The sequence below is a fragment of the Myxine glutinosa genome, chromosome 2 (assembly GCF_964187855.1).
Source record: "Myxine glutinosa chromosome 2, kmMyxGlut1.1, whole genome shotgun sequence".
NCBI classification, from domain to species: Eukaryota; Metazoa; Chordata; class Myxini; order Myxiniformes; family Myxinidae; genus Myxine; species Myxine glutinosa.
In genome coordinates, this window is record NC_136262.1 from 57,138,575 (window position 1) to 57,166,407 (window position 27,833).

Below are 27,833 nucleotides of genomic sequence, written 5' to 3' on the forward strand. Positions count from 1 at the left end.
GGTCAAGGAGGTGGTCGGAGTGAGGGAAGGGAAAAGGAATTTATTGGGAATCCAGGAGGTGGAGTGTATCAAAACTTCCGCCATATCCAGTACGTAATATATAGACTAAACATTTTTTGAAAAAGATGAAATATTTGGTAAATTTCTGGAGACGCGTTTGGATAATTCTATTAATGACAAAGCAATGAATGTTTTTGATTTAGAAATGACTGAAGTTGATTTGGTTGATTTTTATCTACATACGTACGTACATATAAATTGCCGGAGCGTGCAGGTGAATTTCCCACCTGTTCGACGCTGATTGGAGACGGCCGAGATGGAGAGGAATGGCAGTAGCGTGAGCGGTCCTGGTTCTGCGTTTTTATATGGACCCGGCCGCCGATCTTTATCACCGCCTGATTACCCCAGGTTTCCCCACATGGGGGTCACGGACCCCGACGAGATATTCGCCTGTCCGTACGATGCGCACCACCTGGTGCGGGCTTGTCGTTACCCGTACCACCTGGTCAAGTGCAGAGAGGTGTGATTTCTTCGGTACAGTTCGTCCTCTTTGTGTTATTTTATTGTACACCACACCTTTCGTTTTCCATCCCCTGTATGACGTCATCGCCGGGCACCGAAGGGGGCGCGCTGAAAGGGAGTACTCTGTTTTCACACTTTTTGTTTTTACCTCCGCCGACGCAGGTGGATGTAGGTTATATTTTCACCCCTGTCTGTTTGTGAACAAGATATATCAAAGTTGTGGATGGATTCGGAAGAGATTTGGTGGAGGTAGCGTTTGTGACGAGGACCAAATGATTAGGTTTTGGTGAAGATCCGGATCAGGCTGGTATAATTATTAAGCGATTCTTCATCATTGCGAGTTTGGGCCAAAAACGATACATAGCAGGATCTCTCAAAGTTGTGGACGAGTTATGACTAAACTTGGTTGACGAGTTTGTTCGGTGACGAGGACTAGCCGATTGGATTTTGGTTCAGGTCCGAATCCAGACCCAGCTTATCATTGGGATACACAACGTAAACTGTTCAACTTTGCGGAGGTTTGCGCTTTACCGAAGGTCGTTCTCGTCCTAATTAGGTTTCCTCTAATGCACAGGAATACCTATTGTTCCGAGAGTTTTTCTTGTTAGACCTTTTGTTTGTGCTAGTTTTTCTTATTCTTTCACCCTATTTTTGACGTCCGAAAACTTTAAAATTAATGTTCAGCAACCGTTGGTCCGATTGACAAATTTCCATCAAGTGATCACCAAGGCACGTAGAATTTTTACTGCTAATTATGACGTCATAGGTCACGTGGTATGGGCGCCATCTTGGGAAAACAACCAACTTTGCCCCTCGATCACAAACTGTTCAATGGGAAAAATTGAGTCGTGGCTCATTCTAAAGAACTCTGCAATGGGACCAAAAGACATGTTTATTTAGTATATTAAAATGCTAACGTTGCGAGGTTAGAATTCGACATATAGATACCTTGCTCCAACGAATATCTTCTTTTTTTCTTTTTTTTACATAACCTTAGTTAAAAAAAAAAGGCAAACTCGGAATGCAAAATTTTTTGACGTCATACATCACATGGTTCGGTCGCCATATTGTTTTTTTGTGAAAAACACTAAAACCCCTTTTTCGCCACAACGGCAGAACAGATCGAGCCCAAACTTTGCATGCATAATCGCATACCCATGACGAACACAACCTTCAGCCGTCATGACGTCATGCGTCACATGGTTTCATCACATTTCAGAATTATTTCCTTTAAAAATCATTTTCTCTGCAGTAATTGGACCGATTGACAGGACATTTCCACGATAGGAGCGACTCGGCATGTATATTTTAATGGTAATTATGACCTCAGGTCACGTGGTATGGATGCCATCTTGGAAAAACCGAAATACTTTGCACCTCTATCTACAAAAACGCTGCATAGAAATAATTGACATCTCATTGTAAAGAACTCTCCATGTGGAATAACATATGTGAATGCTGTCATAGGTGCTGTTAAGACGTCATAATTCGACAAGTAAAAAACTTTATTCGATCAGGATGAAATTTCTTGAGCATCATCTCGGTATAAATTGATGCAGAAATAAAATTATGACATCGTAGGTCACGTGGTTGTCATTGTTTTAAGTGAAAAGCCTGAAAAACCACTAAACCCATTTTTTCCGAAACGACAGAACAGATTGAGGCTAAACTTTGCAGGCACAATCGCATAGCCATGACGAACAAAAAGGTCCGAGTGTGACGTCATACGTCACATGGTTTCGGAGTTGACGTTTTAAAGCTTAAACCTTTAAAACCTAGCTCCTTCCTCATTGTTGACCATGTCGAGTGGAAACTTCACAGATGTCTTCAGCATATCGGTCTGCTAAAATGTCCTTTTGGAATTTGCGATATGTCACGTGGTTTGGCAGTGATAAATAAATTGAACGAAAATATTTTTTTAAATTATATCTCTTGAACCGCTTCATTGATAGACGTGAAACTTTATAGTATAGTAGAAGGCATGAAGTGGAAGAAGTGTGCAAAATTTCAAGATTATTGGATGTACGATCTGGAAGCTAGAAGTTATTGTGTGAAGAAGAAACGCAATTTTTTTCTCAGGTCGTCGAGAGTGGGTACTTAATTGATTATCACACTACACGACGAGAAGGCAGCACACGGAGAGGCTTCACGGGGTCATTTGGACCTCAAATAAAATTCTGATCTCAGATTTGTCAATCGCTTGGATATATTCAGACCCGACCAAAACAGATTTGGTGAAATTCCGACTATTTTTGACGAAAATATGACACTATCGCATTTTATATGGAGAAGCTGGTTGTAATTGTGTGAAGAAGAAGAAACTCCGCCTGGGCTTACCAGGCCCTATCGATGATTCTGGCTCTGCGATTTTTCAAGTTTATTTTCATTAAAAATCACTTTCTCTGCAGTCATTGCACTGATTGACAGGAAATTTTCACCATAGGTGCGCCTGGGCATGTAGAATCTTTTAAGGATAATTGTGATGGCACAGGTCATGTGGTACGGCCGCCATCTTGGAAAAAACGAAAAACTTTGCACATCTTTTTCTCAAAAAGTGCCGCGTAGAAAAGATTGATATGTCTCATTGTAAAGAACTCTCCATGGAAAATAACCCATGTGAATGACGATGTCATAGGTGTCCATTATGACGTAATTCGACAAGTACAAAACTTCATCCGATCAGGATGAAATTCCTTGAGCATCTAGGGATAAATTGATGGAGAAAAAAAATGTAAAAGTGGGGTTGTATCAAAGAATGTCCAATGAAAACGGGGTTGTATCAAAAGCGGGAAAGCGTAGGAAACCAGTCATCACTGCCAGCAGTTGTAAAGTGGCAGTTCTAGTTATTATTATTCCACCCCTATTTTTCACTTCCAAAAACTTTAAAATCAAAGTTCTCAGCAACCGTTGGTCCGATTGACACAAATTTTTCACTAAGTGATTGGCTAGGCACGTATAATTTTTCCTGCTAGTTATGCCTACGTATGTCACGTGGCATGGGCACCATCTTGGAAAACACCTTCAACTTTGCCCCTCTATCTCAAACGGCTCAATGAAAAAAAAAAAATTGAGTCATGGCTCATTCTAGAGAACTCTGCAATGGGACCAAAAGACATGTTTATTTAGGATATTAAAAGTGCTAACGTTGCGAGGTTAGAATTCGACAAATATATCCCTTGCTCCCATGAATATTTTTTATATATATATAACCTTATTTTAAAAAAACAAAAAACTTTAGGTTCAAAAAATTTCCGACATAAGTCACATGGTTCTGCCGCCATATTGTTTTTCGCAAAAAACACGAAAACTCCTTTTTCTCGAATGGCTGAACAGATCGAGTCTAAACTTTGCATGCAGAATCACATGCCCATGACAAACAAAAAGTTCTCGCATGATGATGTCATACGTCGCATAGTTTAGGAGTTATGACGTTTTTAAGCATAAACTTAAAATCCAATCTCCTAAACTTTTTGAAGATATCGAGTGTAAACTTTACACAAATATTCCCCATGTGGGGAAGTTAAAATGTTATTTGAGAAGTTTTGATAAGTCACATGGTTTGGCCGCAATAAATAATTGAACGAAAATCTAAAAAAAAAGTTGTATCTCTTGAACCGCTGCATTGATTGACTTGAAATTTTAATGTAATGTATCTCATCAAGGGGAATAAGTTTTTAAAAATAAAACATGATTGGTTGTACGGTCTGGAATCTAGTAGTCGTTATTGCTGGAAGAAGAAGAAATGCAACACCTTGTCTTCTTGGGCCACGTAACTGGTTGGTTTCCTGGGTCGTAGCTTGGCATAACATTGGTGTTTTCGAGGGATAAGAACACGAGAAGAATAAGGCAAGGTGGAGGTTTGTGGGATTTGTAGTTAAGTTATCGTTGAATAAGAAATCGAGTCTTTGCAGAGGGCCGTGCTTTAATTTTCACTTGGCGCAATTCGTGCAGGCCCGTATGGGCTCATTTCAACTCGGAATTAAATTAGGCTTTCGGATTTGGTAGTCACTAAGGTAGTTGAATACTCGACCATCGCAAACCCGGTGCAAATCGGGAAGAATTTGACCGAGTTACCTCGGGTTGCGAGGGGGAATGACATAATACATGATGTGCAGGCAGTGCACGGAGCGAACTCACAGGCCTATTTGAATCCTCAAATTAAATTCTGATTTCAGATTTGGCAGTCACTTGGGTATATTCACACTCGACCAAAACAGCTTTGGCAAAATTTGGAAACTGTGTACGTGTGTGTACATGTACACCAAGGACTGATCGATTCGATTTTGGTAAATATCTGAATATGGATTTGGATACGGGATTATTTAATTCCTAAGTGATTCTTCACCATTGAGTGATTTGAACAAGCGTTACGCCTAGGTCCCCTGTGAGTGAAGTGATGTGAGTTGACAAAGTGGAAGACGCAAGGCGGCCATCTTGGACTTTGACGTGGTGACACAATTTTCAATAGCGTTCTCCCTTATGCGCAGATACACCCACACACCAGATTAGAAGTTAGTAGTTCGTTTATTTTTCAAGATATTTTGCTCACAAGGCTCAGACATATATATATATATATATATATATATATATATATATATATATATATATATATATATATATATATATATATGGTGGCGGCCATCTTGGATTTTAACGTGGCGACCCAATTTTCAATAGCGTTCTTCCTTATGCGTAGATACACCCACACCAGATTAGAAGTTAGGAGTTCGTTTATTTTTCAAGATATTCCGCTCAAGGTTCAGACGTACATGGCGGCGGCCATCTTAGATTTTGACGTGGGTTGCACCCACACCAAATTAGAATTCGCTCCTTCGCTCACGCACGCACGGACGGAGGGGAAAACCATAGTCCCCCTTTCGCTCCGCGGTGCGACGGGGGACAATAAAACCGATATATAACATGGTATTTAAAAAAAAAGTTATGGATGACTTTTGACAAAACTAGGTGGATGAGTCTGGTTTATATATTTTTATTTTTTTTGTCCTTGTCCCTGCCAAGAACAATCGATTGGTCGCCCGTGAGATGAAGACCTGCCCATTCAATGCTTGCCACATTTTACCGAAGCCTGAGATGCAGCATCACATTTCCTGCTGCAGAGACAAGCGCATTATTGAGCAGGACATTGCCTACGGTAGAAAAATTAACCCGCTTTTTGTTGGGATTGTACGAGTACAGACCATTGAGAAACTAATTTTTCTGTTCTTGTTTTTAGCATTTAATTTGGCTGTGGTTGCACTTGCTATTTTTGTTAATTTACCTGTCCACCAGAACTATTGTCATTAGAAACTAGGAGGCGAGCAGCATGAGCTAGAGGTACGCACACCCGCCTATAAGCTGTCTCACCCATGTTTGAATCTAGACCCAGCTATCAACTCAGTCCGGCGTTTCACAGGCAGTGAAACTGGGCGCCCCGTATGCCAGATGTAGTTGATGGACGTTAAAGACCCCACGGTGTCCTTCCCGAAGTGTCGGTGAGTTATCGCTGACACCATGAACAAATCAGATTCCTACTCATCTTCAGAGGACCATAAGCAGCACAACAACATTCTCGGCCAATGATGCTCCCCCTGTGTTGTCTATGCAAGAAGAACTCTATTGAAGACTACAGCTTTGTAGTTTGTAGTTGTAGTTTGTTTAAGCTTGCCTCATGGCTGTTCTAAAAGGTTACAGTGCCTTCAGAAAATATTCACACCCCTTGCCTTTTTCACATTTTTTTTGTTACAGCCTGAATTTAAAATGGATTTAATTCAGTTTTTTTGTCACTGATCTCATAATACCCCATAATGTCAAAATGGAATTTCGTTTTTAGAATTTTTTACAAACAAATTCAAAATGAAAAGCTGAACTCTCGAGTCAATAAGTATTCAACCCCTTTGCTACTATGATTCTCCAAATTGAGCTCGGGTACATGCAATTTCCTTTGAACGTTCTTCAGATGTCTCTAAAACTTAATTGGAATCCACCTGTTGCCAATTCAATTGATTGGACATTATTTAGAACGAAACACACCTTTCTATTTAAGGTCCCACAGTTGACGGTGCATATCAGAAACACTTCCATGAAGTCCAAAGAACTGTCAGTAGAACTCCGAGATAGAATTGTGAGGAGGCATAGATCTGGGGAAGGCTTTGGATACGTGCCAGACATCGCCATGAGTGTTTGCTTTCAATATGCGCTCAAAATGGCATCTGCGGAAGTTACCTGTCGTTGTATCCATCCGTATGTCAAACCCAGGTGCAGGTTTGTTGGTTGTCAGAGTGGCGTTGGTCATGGCGTGCAGCGAGCTGTTTGAGGTAGACGTCCAAGACATTAACCATGGTATTTGAGTGTTCCATCTTGTTGAAAACGATAGGCCATCTCACCGGAAAGCATTGTCATAATTCCACGAATGTGTGACATTTCCAAGTGGCCATTCCAATCTATGTTGCCATTAAAACAGCCTTCTCGCTCCTTTTTAGTGCTTGTACACCAGGCCAATAGCATTTGGGGATGAATTGCTTTTCCAATCTCATGGGCATTTTGAAGTGTCCAAAATTTCAAATCTTTTCATTTGCCGCACTCCAATGGAAGTGCTCCTCATCAGAACACAATATGCCAAGAACGAAAGGATCTGCCTCCATTGATACCAAAAATCTCTCGCTAAAGGTGTATGCTTTTTGTTTGAGCGTTGGTCTCTGCTTAAACACAAATTCGTAAACGTTTGTTTTACTCCAAAAAAAAATCCATGTTTTTAATATAGCGGTGTCTATTGACAGAACATGCATTGATTTATTTTGGGGATCAAATCATCCATTAACGAATATCCTGCACCGTTTAATTGCATACACAGGCAGTTTGTCACCAGCAATGGATAATATTTCTTTTTAAAGATAAACGATGCTATTCCAGTCGTACTTTCTACTTTACTGAACAATTGCAACCAAACAAAAGCATCCAATGTAAAGCCATCTAGTTGGGAAGTGAACTATAAAGAATGCTTTTGATGTTTATTATATTCCACTCACCTCATTGCCTCAATATTTGCCTCCCACATGCTGGTTGATCACCTGTACCCAAGAATCGACCAGGGACGAGGTTCAAAAGGAGATTGACTTGAAAGGAAATAGTGAAACATTGCTGACGTCAGAAAACTGGGACGAGGGTGATTGTCAATTGAAGCTGATCTTTCTCCCAGCCACCTTTTTAATTATATTTACTTACTGGCTTTCCATTGCTTTTAAAATGCCTTTCTTTTTTTTTTCTTTTTTTTTTTTGCACCCCTGGCCACCCGCCCTAACATAAACCTCACCCCCTTCACTCTTCCTTGTTTTACCTTTCCCCTTTGTTTCATTTCATTTCCTTCCTTGAAAGATTAGGTTTTGAGAGAATCCGCCCCCCCCTTTTTCTTTCCCATTTTCCTAAATGCCTTAATTTTTCTTTATTTGCCTACACATCCCACCTTGAACTTTCTCCCTTCCCTCCACTTCCTTTCTAGCATATCTTCCTTTTCTCAATTTCACCCTTTTAAAAAAAAAACTTTGGGGGAGGTAGGAGAATGTGGGGGGCAACTTCCCCACTCTTCCCCACTCTTCCCCACTCTTCCACACTCTTCCCCACTCTTCCCCACTTCCCCAGTGTAATATCTCACAATTAATGACATTATTTATTAAAATGTTGTGCATCTTTGCTGTTACAGAGTTACAAGAAGAGTCAGCATTTATTTTGGGGCAACCACATTTCACCACTTTTGGGAATTTCTCGAAGTATGCCAGAAAGCACACATTTCCACCAACTAGTTCATTTTCCGTTTGGATATCTGCAGATGTGACATGAATAATTCCATTTTGTCACCTGTGCCCTGCTCACTACCCCTGTCTCCCCGCCCCCCCCCCCCCGGCAGTCTTAACATCTGCATGAGACGGATATACAAACGCCAGCTGAAAGAACAAATCTGCCAAGAATACAGGTTTGATACAACGATGCATACGGAATGTTTATGCAGGCAGAGGCGATTCGGCACATGATTCCTGTGCTATATCAACATCACATTAACTTGATCTATCAGATTATCGACTTTGGTTCACTGGGGGGGAGGGGGGAAGAGACGAGTAAGGTACACAAAAGGACAAAGTGTCATTTTTTTTTTCATTTTTTTTTTTTCGAAATGTTTTTAATTTTTATTGGTCTTTAGGAGGGGGATGAAGACTAATGCAAGTAATGAACAAATCCCTATTGTACAGTCACTTTTGATGAGACCCTCAGACGTGCAATTGCCCATCCATACCTAAGCTACCTATCAATAATGCCAATAACCCTGTATGCCTCTAGTCCCATTGCTTCGAGGTACCTAATTCGGTAATTCCAATAGAAATCTTACTGTTTCTGCTGCCCTTACCTTTGCAGGCCGACCATTCCATGCATTAACTACTTTGAGTGAAAGACTCCTACCTAACTTTCTTGGTAGTGCTTTCACTGTCCTTCTGCATAAATAAAACCCATTCTGTACTTCTGTCTATACCCTCCTTTCTAATGTATAAAGTCATGTCTCATTCATCCACTTCTCATAGCTTAGTCTATGTAGCCCCAGAATCGATCTCGCAGCTCCATGCTCATTAACTCTCCATGGTAAATACATCCTTCCTTGGATTTGGTTACCAATACTGCATGCAATATTCTAGATGAGTCCTCACGAAATTCCTAAACAGTGTTAACTACCTTTTGATTTATAATTTATCCCTCTACGACACAGTATATAGTATCACTCCCAGACACTTCTCATCCCTTCTCGACCCTTGCATCATATAATCCCTATTTTTGGTTCACGAGTTATCAAGTGACCACTATATTCGTCGTGTGTGTCTGCAGCATAACTACCCGATGATATCATCCAATCTTGATGAAACTTGGGTGGGAGGTTGATATCATGATCTAGTTGTGTCCTGCCGGGAGTGGGCGTATTGCGCCCATTGTGGGCGGAGCCACGCCCGAAAAAGATGTCTTTTTAGGGGGTAATCGAGTTCAAGCTACATCTTCTCCGAGGGGTTTGGTGGAATCTGACGGGGGTTTCGATATTTGGTTAGGCCAATGTCGTGTCTAGCCCCACGGAGCTCGATGTTTCATTTTTTTTTCATGCTATTTATTTTTCTTTTTTTTCTTTTTTTCATTTCATTTTTCACCGAAATTTCGGTATTGTGTAGCTAACTAACTTCATAACTGATTATACATTATTTTCTATCATTTCGAGGTCAGTAACCTTCGTTTTGACATTTCCGGGCCTGGCCTGTCCGGACCTGTTTCAGTTATAGTCCGTCCTTTGTCATTGAATACCGCTCGCTCGTGAACCATCGTCGTCTCCTGACTTGTCATTATTCGTACCCATCTCCAGCACCTAGCACCTAGCACCTTGCATTTCTTTGTTGAACTAAATCTGCCAATCCTTTCAGCATTCTAGAAAATGATCTGACTTTTCATGAATTGCATCACCTTCCTCTCTAGGTACCTTACCCTGCCTACCTAATCTACCTACCTTACCTGGTGCATAATGGTTATGGACTGTTCTCCATAAAAGCCAGCTATATTACTTGCCCCTGCTGAGCTGCATACCACCGGCTGTTTCTAATAATATTAAAAAATAAAATTGCAATTTTCCTGTTTTGTAAATAAATGTAATCACTGGCAATTTAAAAAATTTGGAGCTATGAGGGGTCTTTTAAATTTTTTTAAATAAATATTTTTAAACATTTTCATGCAAAGCAATATTATTAGAACACTGAAAGAGCAGATTTCCACTTTGTTTTGGATGGTGGTTTAAATCTATGCTGGCATATTAAAACCATATTGCTTATTTGACAGGGTACTAATGTTCTAGCTAATCAGACTACAACACCACCTGGTTGTTTTGTTGGAGTTTTTTTTTTTTTGACGTGATGGTTATATGAAGCGAGCCAGATGAGCTTGGCAAAAGCTGTCTCGTTGAATTAATATCAAACTAGAACACCACTCAGTAGAGTGTATACTCCCGCCGTGGGTCAAGTTGGAGCCCTATCTTCCAATGGTAAAAAATCCTTCAAAAAATTCCTGGATCCGGAATAATATCCTGAGCTTCACCAAAAACTAATCGATTCTTCCTCATCCCTAGGGCAATCATCCCACCAACTTTCATCCAAATCCGTTCAGAACTTTTCCAGATATCTTGTACACGAACACACGAACACACGAACACAGGAACACACACAGACGGACGCGATCGAATGCATTACTCCCTTGTGGGAGTAATCAGTCATAACGTTGATTGAGAAACTGAATTTAAAGGCTAATCTGTACCAATTCTTAATTTCCCTGTACCATTTATTGAGGAAGTCTATAAGGCTAATTGTGAAATAGTCGTCATTACAATACTGTAGTGTTCACAGAATACTACAAATACCTGTACACTTGCTTCAGTAAGTGTTGTGCTATTAACCTCTAGGGGTATATAGATTACAGTAGATCTACGCTCAGGTCTGTTAGTCTGTGGGAGATGTGATAAGCATATAATGCCTCAAACGTTGGGTTTTCTCGATTTCAGTTTAGTGTTGAACAGCAGCAGCGACTGTTTAAAAAGGTAATCATATGTTTGTGGTTTATGATATTTTTTACTTCTGGTAGAGGTTCTTCCACAAAATGACACGATAAGCTATTTGTACTTACAACGGTGTTTGTCCAAGGAGGAAAATCCCTTTGGGTGAGAGGATATTATTATTATTAATACGAGCAACGGTACCCACCCTATGGGCGAGGCTTCAATTGGGAGGCCCAAATGAAAAGGCAAAATATCAGAAATTGAAGGTTTTTTTTATTTTAAACGATTCATATAAACATCCGTTGCTTCATATCACATGCAAATCATCAAAATCTAAACTATCTTTAGAATTTCAATAAAAGCCACATCACTGTTCATATTGGTAAATATTATTCCATCGTGTTTCCAATCATGATCGATACACTATGATCGTGGTGATCGTGATCGTGAATCGTGATCGATAATCGTGTTCACAATCGCTGTGTCATATGTACTCCTGATGCGTGTAACTGTACCAAATCAACAGTTAAAAGGATTTTGAGCCGATAGGTGTTACGGCCTTGGCAAAATCGATGGAGACAGCGATGTTAGCGATCGATGGAGACATGTTGCTTTCCTGGGTGCCGCACAAACGGCTGCACCGATCGCACGGCACCCGGGAAAACAACATCGTCACAATGAGAACAATGAACGTTATGCGAACGCGAATGTTATGCGGGAGTCAAAACCTGAGAATGCTGGAGATTAAAGCTGAAATTGGGAAAACTAAATAGCCTATTTTACTCCTGGAGATCCCAGGATTATCCACCCAAAATATATTTGCGATCGGTTCAGCAGTTTTTACGGTACTTTCGAACAGACAGACAGACGGACGGACATTTGGTAAATTGTAGTAAGATTGTTTTGTTAATAACATTAATAATATGTTATTGTTATTGGTGTTATTACTTTTGTAATTACTCGTTTCAGCTGCCTTGGAAAAACGCCACAATAAGCTATCTATACATCTTAACATGGATTTCACCCAAGGTGGAAAACTCCCTTGGGAGGGGGTCAAATTAAGTCACTACAACCTCTATGTGACCCTTGGTGCTCTTGTCAAGTTTTGTTGAAATTGGATAAGTAATGACAGAATTTATCACGGACAGACAACAAATTACATATTTTCGTGTGATTGATCAATTGTAAAATTGATAAATACCTTTGATCAGAATCTATAATCATATTAGAAGCGGCAAGGAGTTGACATGCCTCTTTTTCTTTTTCTTTGTGGTGCAACACTTTTAATAATGCGTTCAGTTTGCATCCTAACGAGGAATTGTATAGGTTGAGAGAAACACAAGTCACTGGACAAATTACCTATAGCTTCTTATTAAAAATTTGGTTTATTGCTGAGGTTTTTATTCCTCTTGCTCCAATTTGCTCATGTCTGAAATGCAACCTTCACTTTGCTTCTCAAGACTGTTAGTGCAACTTTAACTTCAGTGTGGTAAAACCTATCGTTTGAATTGTTTGTCATTGCAGACAACATTAACCTCATAGTCCAGTGTTAAACATGTTTTGTAAAATATGGGTTTCCATAGCTCATCAAACAACCAAAGCCTGCAGTGTGCCGGCGCCAAAATGACTACAGTCCTGTAGTGAACAAACATGCCACACCTCCACCAATTGACACGTTTCTGCTTTGCAGCCTTGTAAACCAGCAATTTCCAATGTTTTCTTTAGTTTTGTTCAAGTTTGCGCCATTAGTTGTAAGGTTAGTGCCCTATCTACTGATGTCCATATGGCCATCACTTGATATGCCCCAAACCAACCAGGTTGGTTGATGAATTGCAAAATGCAGCAGGTTGCTTTGGATAGCGATTTGACCCATGTTCTACCTCTTGAGACAGGTGTCTTTTGATCACGTTCTCCACCCCTCTTCCAGGTGGGCTATGGCAGCATCCCTTCCTGACAATGTGATAACTAACATACGTTACCTTGCACGCGTCATTGAATGCAGAAAACTCCCAATCTGACTTTTTTCTTGCACGAGGACCGACTCAGTCAGTTTTTCCCAACTTTTTTTGCTATGTGGCCCAACTGGCTTTTGACCTGACATGTCATGGGCCAGTGGGGATCATAGCAATTTTTTGAAACCAAAGAAATGTCAATAAGAACGATAACTTAATTCAATTTAGACCGAGTATTTAATGGAACAATATTTCTCATTTGAACAATTTATTTGTGAAATGAATTGATGCGAGTGAAGTAAAGCAAATTTATTTGTGACAAAGGGTCTTGCAAGAAATTTTTAGAACAGAGCATCAAGAAAATCAATTGAAAAGGCAAATGAACACTTCAGACTTCAAGGCTTTTCCATAAAAAAACAAATATTTATTTTAAATTAAGAAATGAAATTCTATTAACACATTGCAATAATCAGGAAAAAAAATATTTGAAAACTCATCTCCAGGGTGCTTTGCTTGTGGGCTGTAACACAAAACATTGCAGTATCTGCCAATTGGAAAAAAAAACTCAAACCAGTTTAACCTAAAGCTACTTTAATGAGAGATGTTCTCCTGAATTTTCTGCACCAGTTTCCAAATCCTAGGTTCTGTTGTACAGTGCGTATCAAAAAAAGGTAATCCGAATTCAAGGGGTTAATATGCAAAGGTTATTTATTTTGACAATTTAGATGTGGTTTACTAATTACGAGGAGATCCTCAGCTTTCCATCGATACCTTCCATGCATCATTGCTGTCACACATGACTGAGTACATGTTCATTGAAAATGACAAGTTCAAATCGCATTTTTACAAGTTTGGCTAATCGATGCAAGTCAGGATAAGTGGTGCAAAATGAACGTCAGATGTGAACTTTTCTCAGGAATGATTGGCCTTTACGCACCCACACCTTCAACATGTCCACCTCCCCTTTCAACACAAAGCTCAGCGGTGGAGCATGCCCTGAACTGTTCGTCTCACCACAGCCGGGTCATTGCGCAAAGCATCCACTTCATGTCGAATACGGCCCTGCAATTCGTCAAGATCACGGGGAGGAGTTACGAACGCCTTGTTCTTTAAATGTCCCCAAAGGAAATAATCACATGGTGTGAGGTCAGGTCAAGCCATTCCACTGCATGGTTGAGGGCGATGACTGTCACCAAAGAGTTCCCTCAGTCGATCTCGGACAGTGATAAGACGATGTGCTGGGGCGCCGTCTTGGGCCCACCAGAGATATCTGAAGACACCATGAACCTGTCGCTCAAAGTTCTCCAGCTGCGGCAAAACTTCATCATTGATCATCTGCAGATACCTGTTACCATTGACATTCCTTTGAAAGAAAAATGGTCTGATCACCTGACCACTTCCACAAAGTCCCAACCAAACAGGCCGCTTTTGTCGATTCATGTTGGTGTCAAAATTAAATTCCGGGGGTTGTCCTGTCGGTGCATATTCAATAACATTATGGGTATTGACCTTGCTGCCCATGGCGAAAGCAGCTTCATCGCCGATAACGAGATACCGCAGGAAATTGACATCTACTTCGCAACGTGCTATCAACCATCTGGCAAGCACCAGCCTCCTGGCAAAATCCCCTGGCGTAAGTTGATGCCGGATGTGACTCCGATATGGATGTTGGTGGAGGTCCAGTCTTGTGATCCTGTTGAATGTTGCCAAAGGCAATCTCGTCCCATTTCGTCTTGCGCTGGTATCCCTAGGATGCTGCAAAACTTGCTGCCTTACTGCTGCAATGTTCATTTCCGATCGCCCAGTGCACCTGATACCAGAAATCCGCTTGTTGTGGTTGAGGCTCGTGCCATGCCCTTGGTATTTTCTAACAGTCGCCCAGATGGTTTTGGCTGCTGCAGGCTCCTGTTCTGGAAAACGTTCCCTGAGCGCATCACGAGTTCACTGCAAACTTCCAGTTTGGTGAAAGGTTGTAACCACGAAAGTCTGCTGTTCAGTCGTAAGTTGAACCATCTTTTCAATGATTCAGACTGTCTCTAAACCCATACACTGTAGGCCCATCTTAAACAAAGGATGATGCAACCGACGATTACCAGACCAGCTTAACAATTTTACATTATCAACTTGGCAGTCAACAAGTAACGCGTCCATTTCAAACTGTCTTGCACCGATTAGCCAAACTTGTAAAAATGCGATTTGAACTTGTCATTTTCAATGAACATGTACTCGGTCATGTGTGACAGCAATGATGCATGAAAGGCATCAATGGAAAGCTGAGGATCTCCTCATAATTGGTAAACCACATGTAAATTGTCAAACTAAATAACCGTTGCATATTAACCCATTGAATTCGGAATACCTTTTTTTTGATACGCTCTGTATAAAGCGCACATCTAAGATCTGCCTCACATTCTAGGCGGTTCTGAGTCTGTCTTCAGCTGCACCAACGTTGAGAAGCCTGATTCACAAAGATGAGTTGTTGCAAAGGGCAGGAGTTTCCAAAGGCATTCCTTTGCAATGTCGGGGTAGCTTCCCATCCTTTTTGGCCAAAACTCAGATAGAGGAAGCTTCAAAGACATATCTGCATCCAGAATCGTTTTGAAATTCAATCAGTTCATCTTGCAGGTCATCCTGGACGTCACTGACTTTAACAAGCAAAGGATTCCTCATGAGCGCCAGTCCTTCTCTCCCAATTTCTGGAAAGTACTGCAGAAATTCTTCTCAGACAGCTGAGGTGTGTCACAACATCCTTTGCAACGCCAGGATCCAACGGCTCATTAATAGTGACTTCTGAAAGATTCGAACATGGTAAAGTTCCCTTCCTCAGCCTTTCGTTTCCAGTTTTCAAGCTTCTGTATAAATGCACTGAGTGTCAATGAACTGAATGATAGTTGTTCCCTTTCCTTGCAGCTTTAGATTCTGTCTGTTCAGTTGATCAAAAATATCCACAAGGTATGCGCGGTGAAAGATCCACAGCTTTTCATGGAAGGAAGCTTCAAGTTTGTGCTTTTCTTGCATCTGTAGGAAACTCCATCTCTTCTAGGAGTTAAAACACTCGTGCCACAACATTTCCTTTTGATAGCCAAATGCACCTTGGTGTACTAAAGCAGGTTCTTATGCTCTGAATCCATGTCTGTGCACAATTGCTTGAACAGTCGGGAATTCAAAGCACTGCTTTTCAAGTAGTTCGCAATTTTGATGACTTGTTCAAGAACATCCTGAAGATGAGATGGAAGGGTTTTTGAAGCAAGAGATTGCCGATGAATCGGACAATGAACAGAAATGATGCCTGGAGATAGATTTCGAACAAGTGCTTGGAAGCCACTTTTTGCTCCTCGAATAGCTGGGGTGCCATCGGTGCACACTCCACAGAGATTGTGCCATTTCAGTTCCTCATGGTCAAAGAACTCTGTTACTTTTTCCATCACATCCACAGCTCTGGTATTTCTTTCAAGAGAACGGCAGAATAAGAATTCTTCCTTGATGGAATCGCTGTTACGGATTTGTCACTTCCGTTGTTGTGGTTTGCATCCACTGTAAATATTTCTGATTCCATGCACTATTATTGTGTTCAAAAGGTTTATTGTTCATGAACTGTTTTCAAAAGGGAAAAAGTTAATGTTAAAAGAAACAGGAACCTGGATCGGGAACCAGACAATGAAGAGGAAGAAGAGGGAAGAAAAAGGGCGGAGCAAGTGAGTTGGACAAGAAAGCAGAGTCGCTCCGAGTTCTGAAGCGAACGTTGGCGAGCAAGAGTCACTAGCGAACTTTCGGGTTTCCGGGAAAGATTCCTGCGACAGAGTTGTCATCGCTGTGACCGATCAACCTGCGTGTCAGGTTTATTGGCGGTGGATTCCGTGGAGAATTATCACCGGGCCGTTATGTCTCAAGCGCGGGTCGTCGGCCATTTTGACTCGCCCAGGACTTGTGCTTCGCTCGCGGTTTCGTCTCTTTTCGACCATTTTCACTGCATTGACGTCGATCTGGGGCGTGTGTGTGACGTGGCTTTTTGAATGTTACTTCGTCCATACCCGAGGGTGTGATCTCTGTTGCCTGTAGGGTGCCTTTGGGTTTCCCAGTCACCTTGAGGGCGCCTTTGTACAGCTTCGGCAGTGTGACTGTACTTGCCATCCGCACGGGATTCTGGTCTCGATTGGACATCGTTCTGGCGATCGCTGGAGCGAATCAACTTGGTCTTGAAGCTGGGAATAAGAGACATTGGGGAATGTTCTTTTTTCGCTCACTTGGAGCACAGTGAGTTATATATTACAAAACTGATGGTACCATCATAGGACATATTGATTGTACTTTTGAATACTATTGTTGTTGTAATGTTATTCTTGTGTGATCTTAATACAATATTTGTTTGTGAGTAACAATTGGGGTGGCTTCTCCATTGATCTTTGACACAGAATAACACATTTCTCTGCTGTGACTCCTCTCGGGGCTCGGAGGTACACTGTGACCAGGGGGTCGGGGAGGAGCATGTAACAATCACCCTTCACATACCGAATGAAGGCAAGAAGCAGGGAACAGGATGGAAACATCTGTGGATTCATCCAACTGAATTGAGAACAATCCAAATGCAGCGTCTGATTTCAGCAATCACCTGTTCTTTTATGTCGCTAGACAAGTCAGCAATCCTCCTTTGAACCGTGTTATTTGACAGGGAAATTTTGTTGAACTTTTTTTCAGCTTTTTCTCCAAGCAGAATCCTAGCCATCTTCAGAGCACATGGCTTGATCAGAGTCTCTCCGACTGTGAGGTTTCTTCTGTTGCGCAATGAGGATGCTGACGGCATAAGAAGCCTCCATAAGACTCTTGTTTTGCTGAAATAATGTTCCACTTTGTTCCAAGCGCTGGCACTTCACGTTCTCTTCCATTCGCTTGAAGAAGTCCACATCCTTATGTTGTGGATGAATCTTCTCCAAATGGAGCTTCACTTCGATGGCCACAAAGATTCCGAGAATTCCGAGAACTTTCTGGCAAAGGACGCATTGTCCCTTTAATTCTCCACGATAATGTAAGGATGTGAATCCAAACTTTATGTATTGCTCATCATATCCTCGTTTTGTCATTTTGGAAGGGTTTCTGGAAAAAAATTAACAGATATAAAAAACAAGACTAAAAAAAATGCAGGGAATATAGTGGGTGGCTACCACTGGCCACCAACACACACAGAATTGAACTCTTGTTTTAGGCCTTGTTTGTGAAAAGATTATATTATTTGGGCACATATTGGGCAGACTCTGTGGCCCACCTGGAAAACGTGCTGTGGCCCACTGATTGGGAACCCATGGACGAGGTCATGAACCCAATTTTTAATGGCCTTGTGGGAGTTTGTGTAATATCACAAGCACATAGGGTTGTATGGTTGGTACACATGAATGCTCATTTTAAATTGTTTTTTTTTTAAATTTGCGATTATTTAATTTCTTCATTCAATCACTGATGAATGGCAGATCTGAGTAAAAATAGTTAAACTTTATCTTGTGTCCAGTTATTAACAGTTCCTTTTTTTTTTTTTTTTTTGGAATGCTGTCCATTTAAACACACCATATTACAGCGTCGGTCTACTAGTGGCTGTTAAGAACATGTAGGTGGGGATAAAAAGCAGGTGGATATGGGGAGAAAGGGCCATGTATAGGATGTGAGAAACATTCATTTTGTGATACATAATATATAGACTCTACTGTACTTGGTGTGGACTGCAAAGGATAGCAGGCCTGTCTCGAGTGGAATTTGAAAGTGTTGTACCACGACCAGAAAGAAACAGAAATTTGTTTGATACCTGTTGCCTTGTAAGAGCCTTGACAATCCGTATTTGGCTTTGTTTCATGAGTGTAGCAACGTTGTGTGCATGTGTATTTGCAGGCATGCTCCACGTCTTCCTAGTACCTTGCCAAAGGTGTGGGGGGAAGCCCAAAAACTAAAGGAGAATGCTTTCTCAATGGGGAGGGGCAAAAAGCTGTAAGTTTCTCTTTGATTTCAAAAGTCTACATGATGCATTTGTGCCATTCTCAAGCACCATGCCAATAGCTGTCTTGGGGGTGGGGAGGGGAAGCGGTAGTTTATTTTCAATACATGAATTGGCACTGCCTTGTATTAAAATAGAGCCAAAAATATGTTACTTGATGGGTAACTATTTCTATTATTTGCATAAAATACAAGTTTGAAATCGGCACAACTGATGGCAACCCAAACGAGCCTTTTCCTGCCATTTAGAAACTCATTGGTGAGTTCCCCAATTTGTTTGTCATTGTTGATTTAATGCAAAGTTCAAATGTGCTTTTGAATAATTAAATGTACATAAATAATACATATTTAGCAAGGCTCATTAATGACTTCAACAGTAGGTTCATAGTAGTTTGGAATTGAATTGATGACTTGCAGTGCCTTCAGAAAGTATTGACACCCCTTGACTTTTTCACATTTTGTTACAGCCTGAATTCAAAATGGTTTAAATTGAGATTTTTTTTTTGGTCACTGATCCACATCCCTATAATGTGAGTGGAATTTATTTTTGGAATTGATTACCAAATAATGAAAAAATCAATACAGATATAGAAATACGTTTATTCAATACAGAAAAATCCAACAGTTTTGAGTCTTGGATATGTCTATCAACCTTGCACGTCTGGATTTGGGGAGTTTCTTCCATTCTTCCTTACAAATCTGCTCAAGATCTGTCAAGTTGGATGGGGAGTTGGTGAAAAGCAATCGTCAAGTCTTTCTACAGATTCTCAATTGGATTCAGATCTGGGCTTTGGCTGGGCTACTCAAAGCCTTTCACATTCTTGTTTTGCAGCCATTCCAGTGTTGCTTTGGCTGTATGCCATGGTGATTGTCCTGTTGGAATGTAAATCTTTGACTTGTAAGGTATTTTGCACTCTAAAACAGGTTCTTCTCAAGGATTTGCCTGTATTTGGCTCCATTTATTGTTCTTTCTATCCTTGCAAGTCTCCCAGTCCCTGCCACTGAAAAGCATCTCCATAGTATGATGCTGCCACCACCATGAGTGTTAGGTAGGGTGTTAGATGGGTGATGAGCTATGCTTCGTTTCCACCAGCCATAGCACTTTGCATTCAGACCAAATAGTTCAATATTAGTCGTCAGACCACAGAATCCTTTCCCTCATGCTACGAGTCTTTCACGTGCCTTTCTGCAAACTCCAGGTGTGCTGTCATGTGCCATTTTCTCAGGAGTGGCTTCTGTCTGGCCATGTGCCATTCATCGAGTTTAGGTTTGTGAGGTGCTGCAGAAACTGTTGTCTTTTCGGCAGATTCTCCCATCTTGGCCAAGGAACTCTAGTTCTTTCAGTGTTCATTGCAATCTTGGTCCCCTCACGGCGGACCAAGGTTCTTCTTGCATGGTTCCTCAGTTTGGTCGGACAGCCAGCTTTTGGAAGAGTCTTGGTAGTTCCATATTCTTTCCATTTCCTAATGATGGAGCTCATTGTGTTCTTGGGAACATTAAACACTAGAAATTGTTGTATTCCACCCTTTCCAGATCTATGCCTCCTCACAACTCTATCTCCGAATTATATGGACTGTTTATTGTACTTCATGGTAGAGTTTCTGTTCTGGCATGCACTGTCAACTGAGGGACCTTGTATAGAAAGGTTTCTTTCTAAATAATGTCAAATCAATTCAATTGGCCACAGTCTCCAATCAAATTGTAGACATCTTGAGGATGATCAAAGGAAATTGGATGCACTTGAGCTCAATTTGGAGTGTCATAGCAAATGTATTGAATACTTGTTGACTTGAGACATTTCAGCTTTTCATTTTCAATTATTCTGTAAAAATTTCTAAAACAAAAAACAAGGTATATTCCACTGTGACATTATGGGGTATTATGTAGATCTGTGACCCCCCAAAAAAATCTGAATTTCATCCATTTTGAATTCAGGCTGTAACACAACAAAATGTGTTTTGGAGCTCACAAATGTGTTTTTGGTCACTCCTTGGAGCTCACAAAATGTGAAAAAGTCGAGGGGTGTGAATACTTTCTGAAGGGTACTATACATGGTCGGAGTAACCCCAATTGGACATAGTCTTTAAAATATCCCCGATCATTATTTGCTGCATCAAACTCTTTTTTCCTTTCTAACCCACAGTGTTCAATTGGCTGCAAGCTTTTCCAAAAATCCGGGTTCAACAGATCGGTAAGTTGCTCTAATCTAAAGTTTGCTTCATTCATGTCTTCAAGTTTTATACAACTTATCGAAAAGTTAGCCTTAATTGCCAGATTTTACAAATATCACGTGGCCCATTTATCTCTCCACACTTTTGTTTAAACCCCTATAATTATATTCCTAAAACAAAATCAAACCATGTTTCCAGTATATTGATATGTATTTCAGGTTTTTCTGATCGATTTTTTTTGAAATCAGATGTACAGAAAATTAGTTGTGGAAATTCAACATCATTTCAATCATTTTCAAGCAATGTGTGCAACCTTTGGCAATCTATCTGGGATGCCTCTTCACGGTGCATGTACCCCCCAACGCAAGTCGGGGCGAGGAGGGAGGGGGGGGGGCAATATCCCCATTCTTCCTTGCTGCCTGGATTTGGCAGGTAATGCAGTCACGGTTAGAGTGCCTGCCGATTGGTCCCCATTGACCGTCTCTTTCCCTCTTGTCTGTCTCTTAACTTTGTTATTGCACTGACTTTGTGAAGATGGGAGGTACACCATCCTGGATGTGGGTGATCCCTGGGTCACTCCTTGGAGCTCGATCTGCTGTCTCTCTGCCGCGAGCTTGTTCGAGAGAACTGTTCATGGCTATACAACAACAATAGCAACAACTACCTTTTATAATACTCCAAAACAACTTTCTGTTGCATTCCAACTGTCATTCCTCCAAAAGCTGCTTGAATCTGCTCTTTCAGATCTTGAATGTTCACTGGTTGAGTTGCGTAAACCTGGTTGATTTGTGTAAAATTTGAATTATAGAAACTTGAAATATGTATCAATATCCTGCAAGCATTGATTTTTAAGCGGTGTAGCTGTTTCAATATTTGGCTATGTCTGTCCGTCAAAAATGAAGAACCTTTCTAACCCACTGTTTAATGCAAAAGGGTAATTCTAATGCGTTCTAAAGGGGTTTAAAGAGTAATTCTAAAGGGTAATGCTAAAGGGTTCCAAGGGGTTAAAAAAAAGCATAATTTTATTGTGTTTTGGCTGTTTCTAAGCTTTGCCTATTTCATATTAAAAATGGCAAATTGAATAGCTTCCTTTTTTTTTTCTTTTTTTTTTGGTATACTGAATCGAGGCTCGTGAAAGAGCTAACATTAACTTCACAAACAAATCGACCAGACAAACAAAATACACAAAAAGAGGGAGTGGAAGACAAGATGGGGAGAAAAGGGGAAGCACACACACACAACATCCGAGAGCAGGGAGATGTGTGGAAGGGAGAGGGCCCGGGGGGAGGAGGCGTGGGAAGGGGGGGGGGGGGGAGGGAGAAGTATAAAGCACAAGGACACCAAGGATTTCCAGGACAAAAGTTGGTATTTCAAAAAGTGGAATTGGGGTGAAATTAGCGGGGGTAGAAAAAGATCAAGGTTTTGGATGGGGGAAGATAAGAGATGGTGGTGAACAGCTGTTTTAAAGACTTGGAGGGTGGAGTGGGATTGAAGAGTGAGGGAGTTTGTTCCAGAGGCGGGAGAAAAGAGGAATGAAGGAGTGAAGGTGAGCAGAGAGTCTTGATTTTGGCAGTTTAACCATAAGAGGGTTGCAGGCAGATCTTGTGCGACCTGTAGGAATATTTACGGGACAGAGCCCAGAGAGAGCTGGGGGGGGGCAAGGCCAGAGAGGAGTCGGTAGAAGACGGAAAGACCACCAACCTGCCTGCGATGAGTGAGTGAGAGGCCCTTGGAGTTAGCTTCATCGCGGGAGATTCCAATGATTCTGAATGCTTTGGTTTCAACAGCGTGAAGACGAGCTAGGTGTGAGGCAGGAGCACCAGCCCAGAGGGGAGAGCAGTATTCCATTGAGCTGCGGATGAAAGCCTTGTATGTGGTGAGGAGCTCAGGTGTGCCAAGGAAGGACTTCGCACGACGGAGGATGCCCAGTCGGCGACTGGCTTTGGAGGCCAGATTTGAAATGTGGTTTTTCCAGGAAAGATCATGGCAGATAGTGAGACCCAAAAGCTTGAGTGACAGAACTTCTTGGAGAGGATTATTCAGAAAGTGGATGGGAGGGCTGTCCAGTCGGTCTTTTCGGAGAGACATCGTAAGAGTGTGAGATTTGTCAGGATTGAAAGACATGTCCCACTTGTTTGCCCAGTCTGTGATTTTGTCAAGGTCTGCAGAGAGTGAGGAGGCTGCAGACTGCCGATCTGAGGGATGAAGAATGGAGCGACAGAGAGTAGAGTCGTCAGCAAAGAGATAGGATTTTCAAGAGTCAGAGAGATCATTGATTCCTTCAGACATTCCTTCAGACAAAGGTGCGATATAGATATTTTCGAGGGGCAGCCAATAAGTGACCTTAAATTATTTTTTGCAACTTGTTTATTGCATGTACATGTGTAACTGTTATTTTTCAACATCATCTCCATTGCATTCATTGCATTTTTTCCAGCGCTTTACTAAGGCCTGGATTCCTCTAGAAAAAAATAATAATAATCTTTTGGCTGCTTGTGTAGCCATTTGTGCACCGCCTCTTCGACCTCTGTCGGATCGGAAAGTGGTTCCACCAAGCGCCTCTAAGTGGCCCAAATATGTGGTAATTCGAAGGGGCGATGTCTGGCGAGTAGGGTGGATGAGGAAGGCACTCAAAATGCAGGTCCTCGATTGTTGCAGCTGTAGCTCGGGCAGTATGGGGCCGAGCATTGTCATACTGCAGCAAAACACCGGTAGTGAGTATTCCACGACGTTTTGATCTGATTGCAGATTTTAAATGATTTTTAAGGAGGTTGCATTATTATGGTTGCATTATGGTTGCATTATTTTTATATATTTTGTTTGTCTGGTTGATTTGTTTGTGAAGTAAATGTTAGTTCTTTCACGAGCCTCGATTCAGTATCCAAAAAAAAACAAAAAAACACTGGTGGCTGTGGTCCCTCAGATCATGTAATGCTCTACAAGTGGGCCGCAGCTATCCCAGAAGAGCATCAGCATCACTTTTCCACCTGACAGCATTGTGAGGGAAGTTTTTGGGCTTCGGTGATGTTGAATGGCGCCGCTCTTTGCTTGCCCTCTTCGTTTCTGGCTGAAGGTAGTGGACCCAGCTTTCATCCCCAGTCACTACGCACTGTGAGAAAGCATCGCCTTCTGTTTCATAACCTCACAGAAGTTATTCACATGCGTCCACTCGCCATCCTTTCAGTTTGGGTGTGAGTTGTCTTGGCACCCACCTGGCAGACATTTTGCAGAACCCCAGCACATTGTGAATATGGTTTGCTGAACCATGGCTAATGTTCAATTCTGAGACCACTTCACCCAGTGTAATCGACGGTTTTCCCTTGGCACGTGCTCAACTCCTGCAACCATTTCTAGTTTGTCAGCTGTGTGAGGCCGGCCCGAGTGAGCAGCGTCTGCCACACTGGACACTCCACTTTTGAACTTCCTGTCCCAGTTGTACACCTGCTGCAGCGATAAACATGCATCACCATATTGCATCTTTATTCTGCGATGGATTCACTGGGATTCACACCCTCACTTACCAAGAAACAGATGACAGAACGTTGCTCCTCCTCGGTGCATGCTTCTTAGGGAGCCACCGTCTTGGAACTGCTCCACTGACGTCATACACTCAATGGTGCTAGATCTAGAACAGGCAAAACATGGCTCTTACCCAATAGATATAACGTATGTCATCTTCAACTACACACATTACATTCTCGAATTTATATTGCCATTTTAAGGTTACTTATTGACTGGCCCTCGTATATGTATATATATATATATTTTTAATTTATTTAAAGCAATATAATTTTCGGGGTTCATAATTGTGGGTAGATGTGGTGTTGTGCATAGACTAGACTGGAGGCTCGAGGGGGCAAGGATAAGAGTTTCTGTTGAGGGGATGGAGAGTGGAAAGGATTGGTACGGAATGTGCTTTCCGATGTTGGTTGGAATAAAACCGTTGATTATTGAATTCCTCATTCTTGGAGTACTTTATGATGCAACAATACACAAGTGGGCCACTGTGTCCATCTTAGAATGCTGAACCCTCAAGCACCTGAAATCCACCATCTGTACCTTCACTAATTGGCCACTGGCATTTATGCCATTGGCCAGAGGTACACTTGTCATGGTGAAATATAATATTTCTGATTTTTATTTATTTTATTAACTCCACACCTCCTAAGGTATTTGTGACATTCTTGTATGGTGCACATGAGTACCCTTTTTCCACATGACAACTATTTGGGGGAATTTTAAAAGGTGTTATCTACCCTTGATGTCACAACCAGTTAAATAACAAATTGGATGATTTAGAATACTGTACTTTATTTCATTAAAGGGTACTTGATAAGCAAAGTATATCAAGTTTGATATTTGACTCGACTATGGACAGTTGTCAGATCAACTTAGGGTTGATCACACTGGCCAGTTACTGAAGTTTGACATTCCTCCACAGGAAGCCAGCTGTTGGTGCCAGGACTGCGAGCACAAATCGAGGTGGAATGGGGAGAGGACGATCAACATTGGGAGAGACTATTCCTGGTTAAGTCGTGCATGGTTAGTGACTTTTATTCCTCATGTATATTAAAGCATTGTTATACAGTCGTGGCCAAATTTTTTGCTACCCATGCACTTTTTTCAAATGATGCACAATTTCTTCCAGAAAATTGTTTAGAAAAAAAATAAATCTATTCGTCTCCACATATATGTATTTCCTTGAGTTTTCTGTGAAACAAAACCAAAAAAGCTGAAAAAATTGCTAAATCTTATCTGAATCCACACAGAAATCCTAAAATGGCCTGGACAATTATTGGCACCTTTTAGAAGTTGTTAGAAATAATTGGATTTCAAGCAAGGGAGTCTCCTTTACTTTGGAATTTAACTCAGCTGTGGTGAGTTGCAGGTGCCTGCAATATAAAAATCACTCATTCAACCAGTTTGAATAGAGGAAAGGAGTCATTCTGCTGTTTTGTGTCTGTGTACTGCAATGAGCATGGAGAAGCATGGAGAAAAGAGAAAAGAAAGAAACCAGAGAATTGTCTGAGGTCAGACACAATATTGCAGCCAAGCATGGACAATCAAGGCTGCAAGTCCATCTCCATAGACCTTGATGTTCCTGTGTCCACCATATGCAATGTTATCAGGAAGTTTAAGGCCCATGGCACTGTAGCAAACTTCCCTGGATGTGGCCGCAAGAGAAAACTAGATCAAAGATTGCAGTGAAGGATTGTTCAAGTGGTGGAGAAAGCACCTCGATCAACTACCAAACAGATTCAAGCTGACCTTCAGATACAAGATATGACAGTTTCAACTCGCACAATCTGTCACCAACTCTATGAAAGGGGGTTCTATGGTAGGACCTCTGCTGAGAGAGACATAATTCCTGACTGGAATTTGCCAAAACACACCTGAACAAGCCAAAATCCTTCTGGGAGATTGTCCTGTGGACAGATGAGACCAAATTAGAGCTTTTTGGTAAAGCACATCATCTCTATGTTTACAGAAACCAAAATGAAGCCTTCAAAGAAAAGAACACCTTCCCTACAGTCAAACATGAAGGAGGTTCAGTGATGTTTTGGGGTTGCTGTGCTGCCTCTGGCACATTTGTGCCTTGAATGTGTGCATGGCATCATGAAATCAGGAGATTACCAAGGCATTTTGAGCACAATGTTCAACCCAGTGACAGAAAGTTGGGTCTCTGTCAAAGGTCATGGGTCTTGCAGCAGGACAATGACCCCAACACACACTTCAAAAAGCACCCAGGAATGGTTCAAAACAAAATGCTGGACTGTTTTGAGATCTGAAAACATCAGTTGGGAGAAGGCACCCTTCAAATCTGGGAGAACTGGAGCAGTTTGCACAAGAAGAGTGGGCCAAACTGCCAGGAGAGGTTTAGGAAGCTGATTCATGGCTATACGAAGTGCTTGACTTTAGTTATTTTGTCCAATATTAAGTCTGGGGTGTCAATAATTTTGTCAATGCCATTTCTTTTTATTTTCTTATTTAAAAGGATATATTAAGTTCGTAATCAAAAACAAAGGTTCTGTAATAACAGTGAAATAAAGAATTGTGGAGACCAAATAATTTTTGTCAATTTCAACTTATTCTTTGAGAAAATAGAGTTATTTGAAAAAAGTGCAAGGGTGCCGATATTTTTGGCCATGACTGTAAAAGCTACTTATCTTCTGGAGCAGATGAAAAGGTGCTTACCCCACCCCATTGTTTTCTTCGTCATTCGTGTGGCTTACCTTTTGTTGCCTTTCATGGTTGTTTTATGCAACTTTCTTTGGCTACAAGAGCATGGGAAGAGTCGATTTATCTAATCATAGCCACCTGGGGTAATTCATGAGATGAGAGCTAATTGATGTATAAATATTTCTTTCATAAAAGACTAACAGTCAATCCACAGAAGGAAAGAACGGTACTTGGTAGAGCGTACACCTCTGTCAGGCTGATCGGTTTACTTGTAGACCAGATCTTCATCTGGATATTGACCAAAATCTAATCTGCTTGGCCTTGTCATCTACCCAACTCATCCACCAGGTTTTGCCATAACACACCCACAATACAAGATGTTGGGTGGGGGTGCATGCTGATTGCAACTCTGAATTTGCTTGGTGGTGGACCTGAAATGGAGGTCATTAAATAAAGGAAATTGAGAACTGA

General features: G+C 41.3%; 1 protein-coding gene across 2 annotated transcripts; it reads left to right on the forward strand.

Moving 5' to 3' along the window:
- Positions 1–301: 301 nt before the first annotated feature.
- On the forward strand, positions 302–27,833 carry LOC137414327 (gametocyte-specific factor 1-like). 2 transcript variants are annotated; one of them, XM_068099819.2, is made up of 10 exons: positions 302–520; positions 5,542–5,674; positions 7,601–7,684; positions 8,219–8,285; positions 8,423–8,488; positions 18,910–19,005; positions 19,207–19,270; positions 21,155–21,202; positions 25,624–25,724; positions 27,711–27,833. In XM_068099819.2, the coding sequence occupies exons 1-10, from the start codon at positions 317–319 to the stop codon at positions 27,814–27,816; spliced, it is 969 nt and encodes a 322-aa protein (XP_067955920.2). In that variant the 5' UTR covers positions 302–316; the 3' UTR covers positions 27,817–27,833. The 2 variants fall into 2 exon arrangements, with proteins under 2 accessions (XP_067955920.2, XP_067955921.2); XM_068099820.2 differs by lacking the exon at positions 19,207–19,270.

What these genes read in the sequence shown, in the direction of transcription:
- LOC137414327 (XM_068099819.2), top strand. Translation starts at nt 317, where the DNA reads ATGGAGAGGAATGGCAGTAGCGTGAGCGGTCCTGGTTCTGCGTTTTTA. An exon ending in CAAATCTGCCAAGAATACAG is followed by an intron (nt 8,489 to 18,909) that starts GTTTGATACAAC and finishes GTGTATTTGCAG; the next exon opens with GCATGCTCCACGTCTTCCTA. An exon ending in AATCCGGGTTCAACAGATCG is followed by an intron (nt 21,203 to 25,623) that starts GTAAGTTGCTCT and finishes ATTCCTCCACAG; the next exon opens with GAAGCCAGCTGTTGGTGCCA.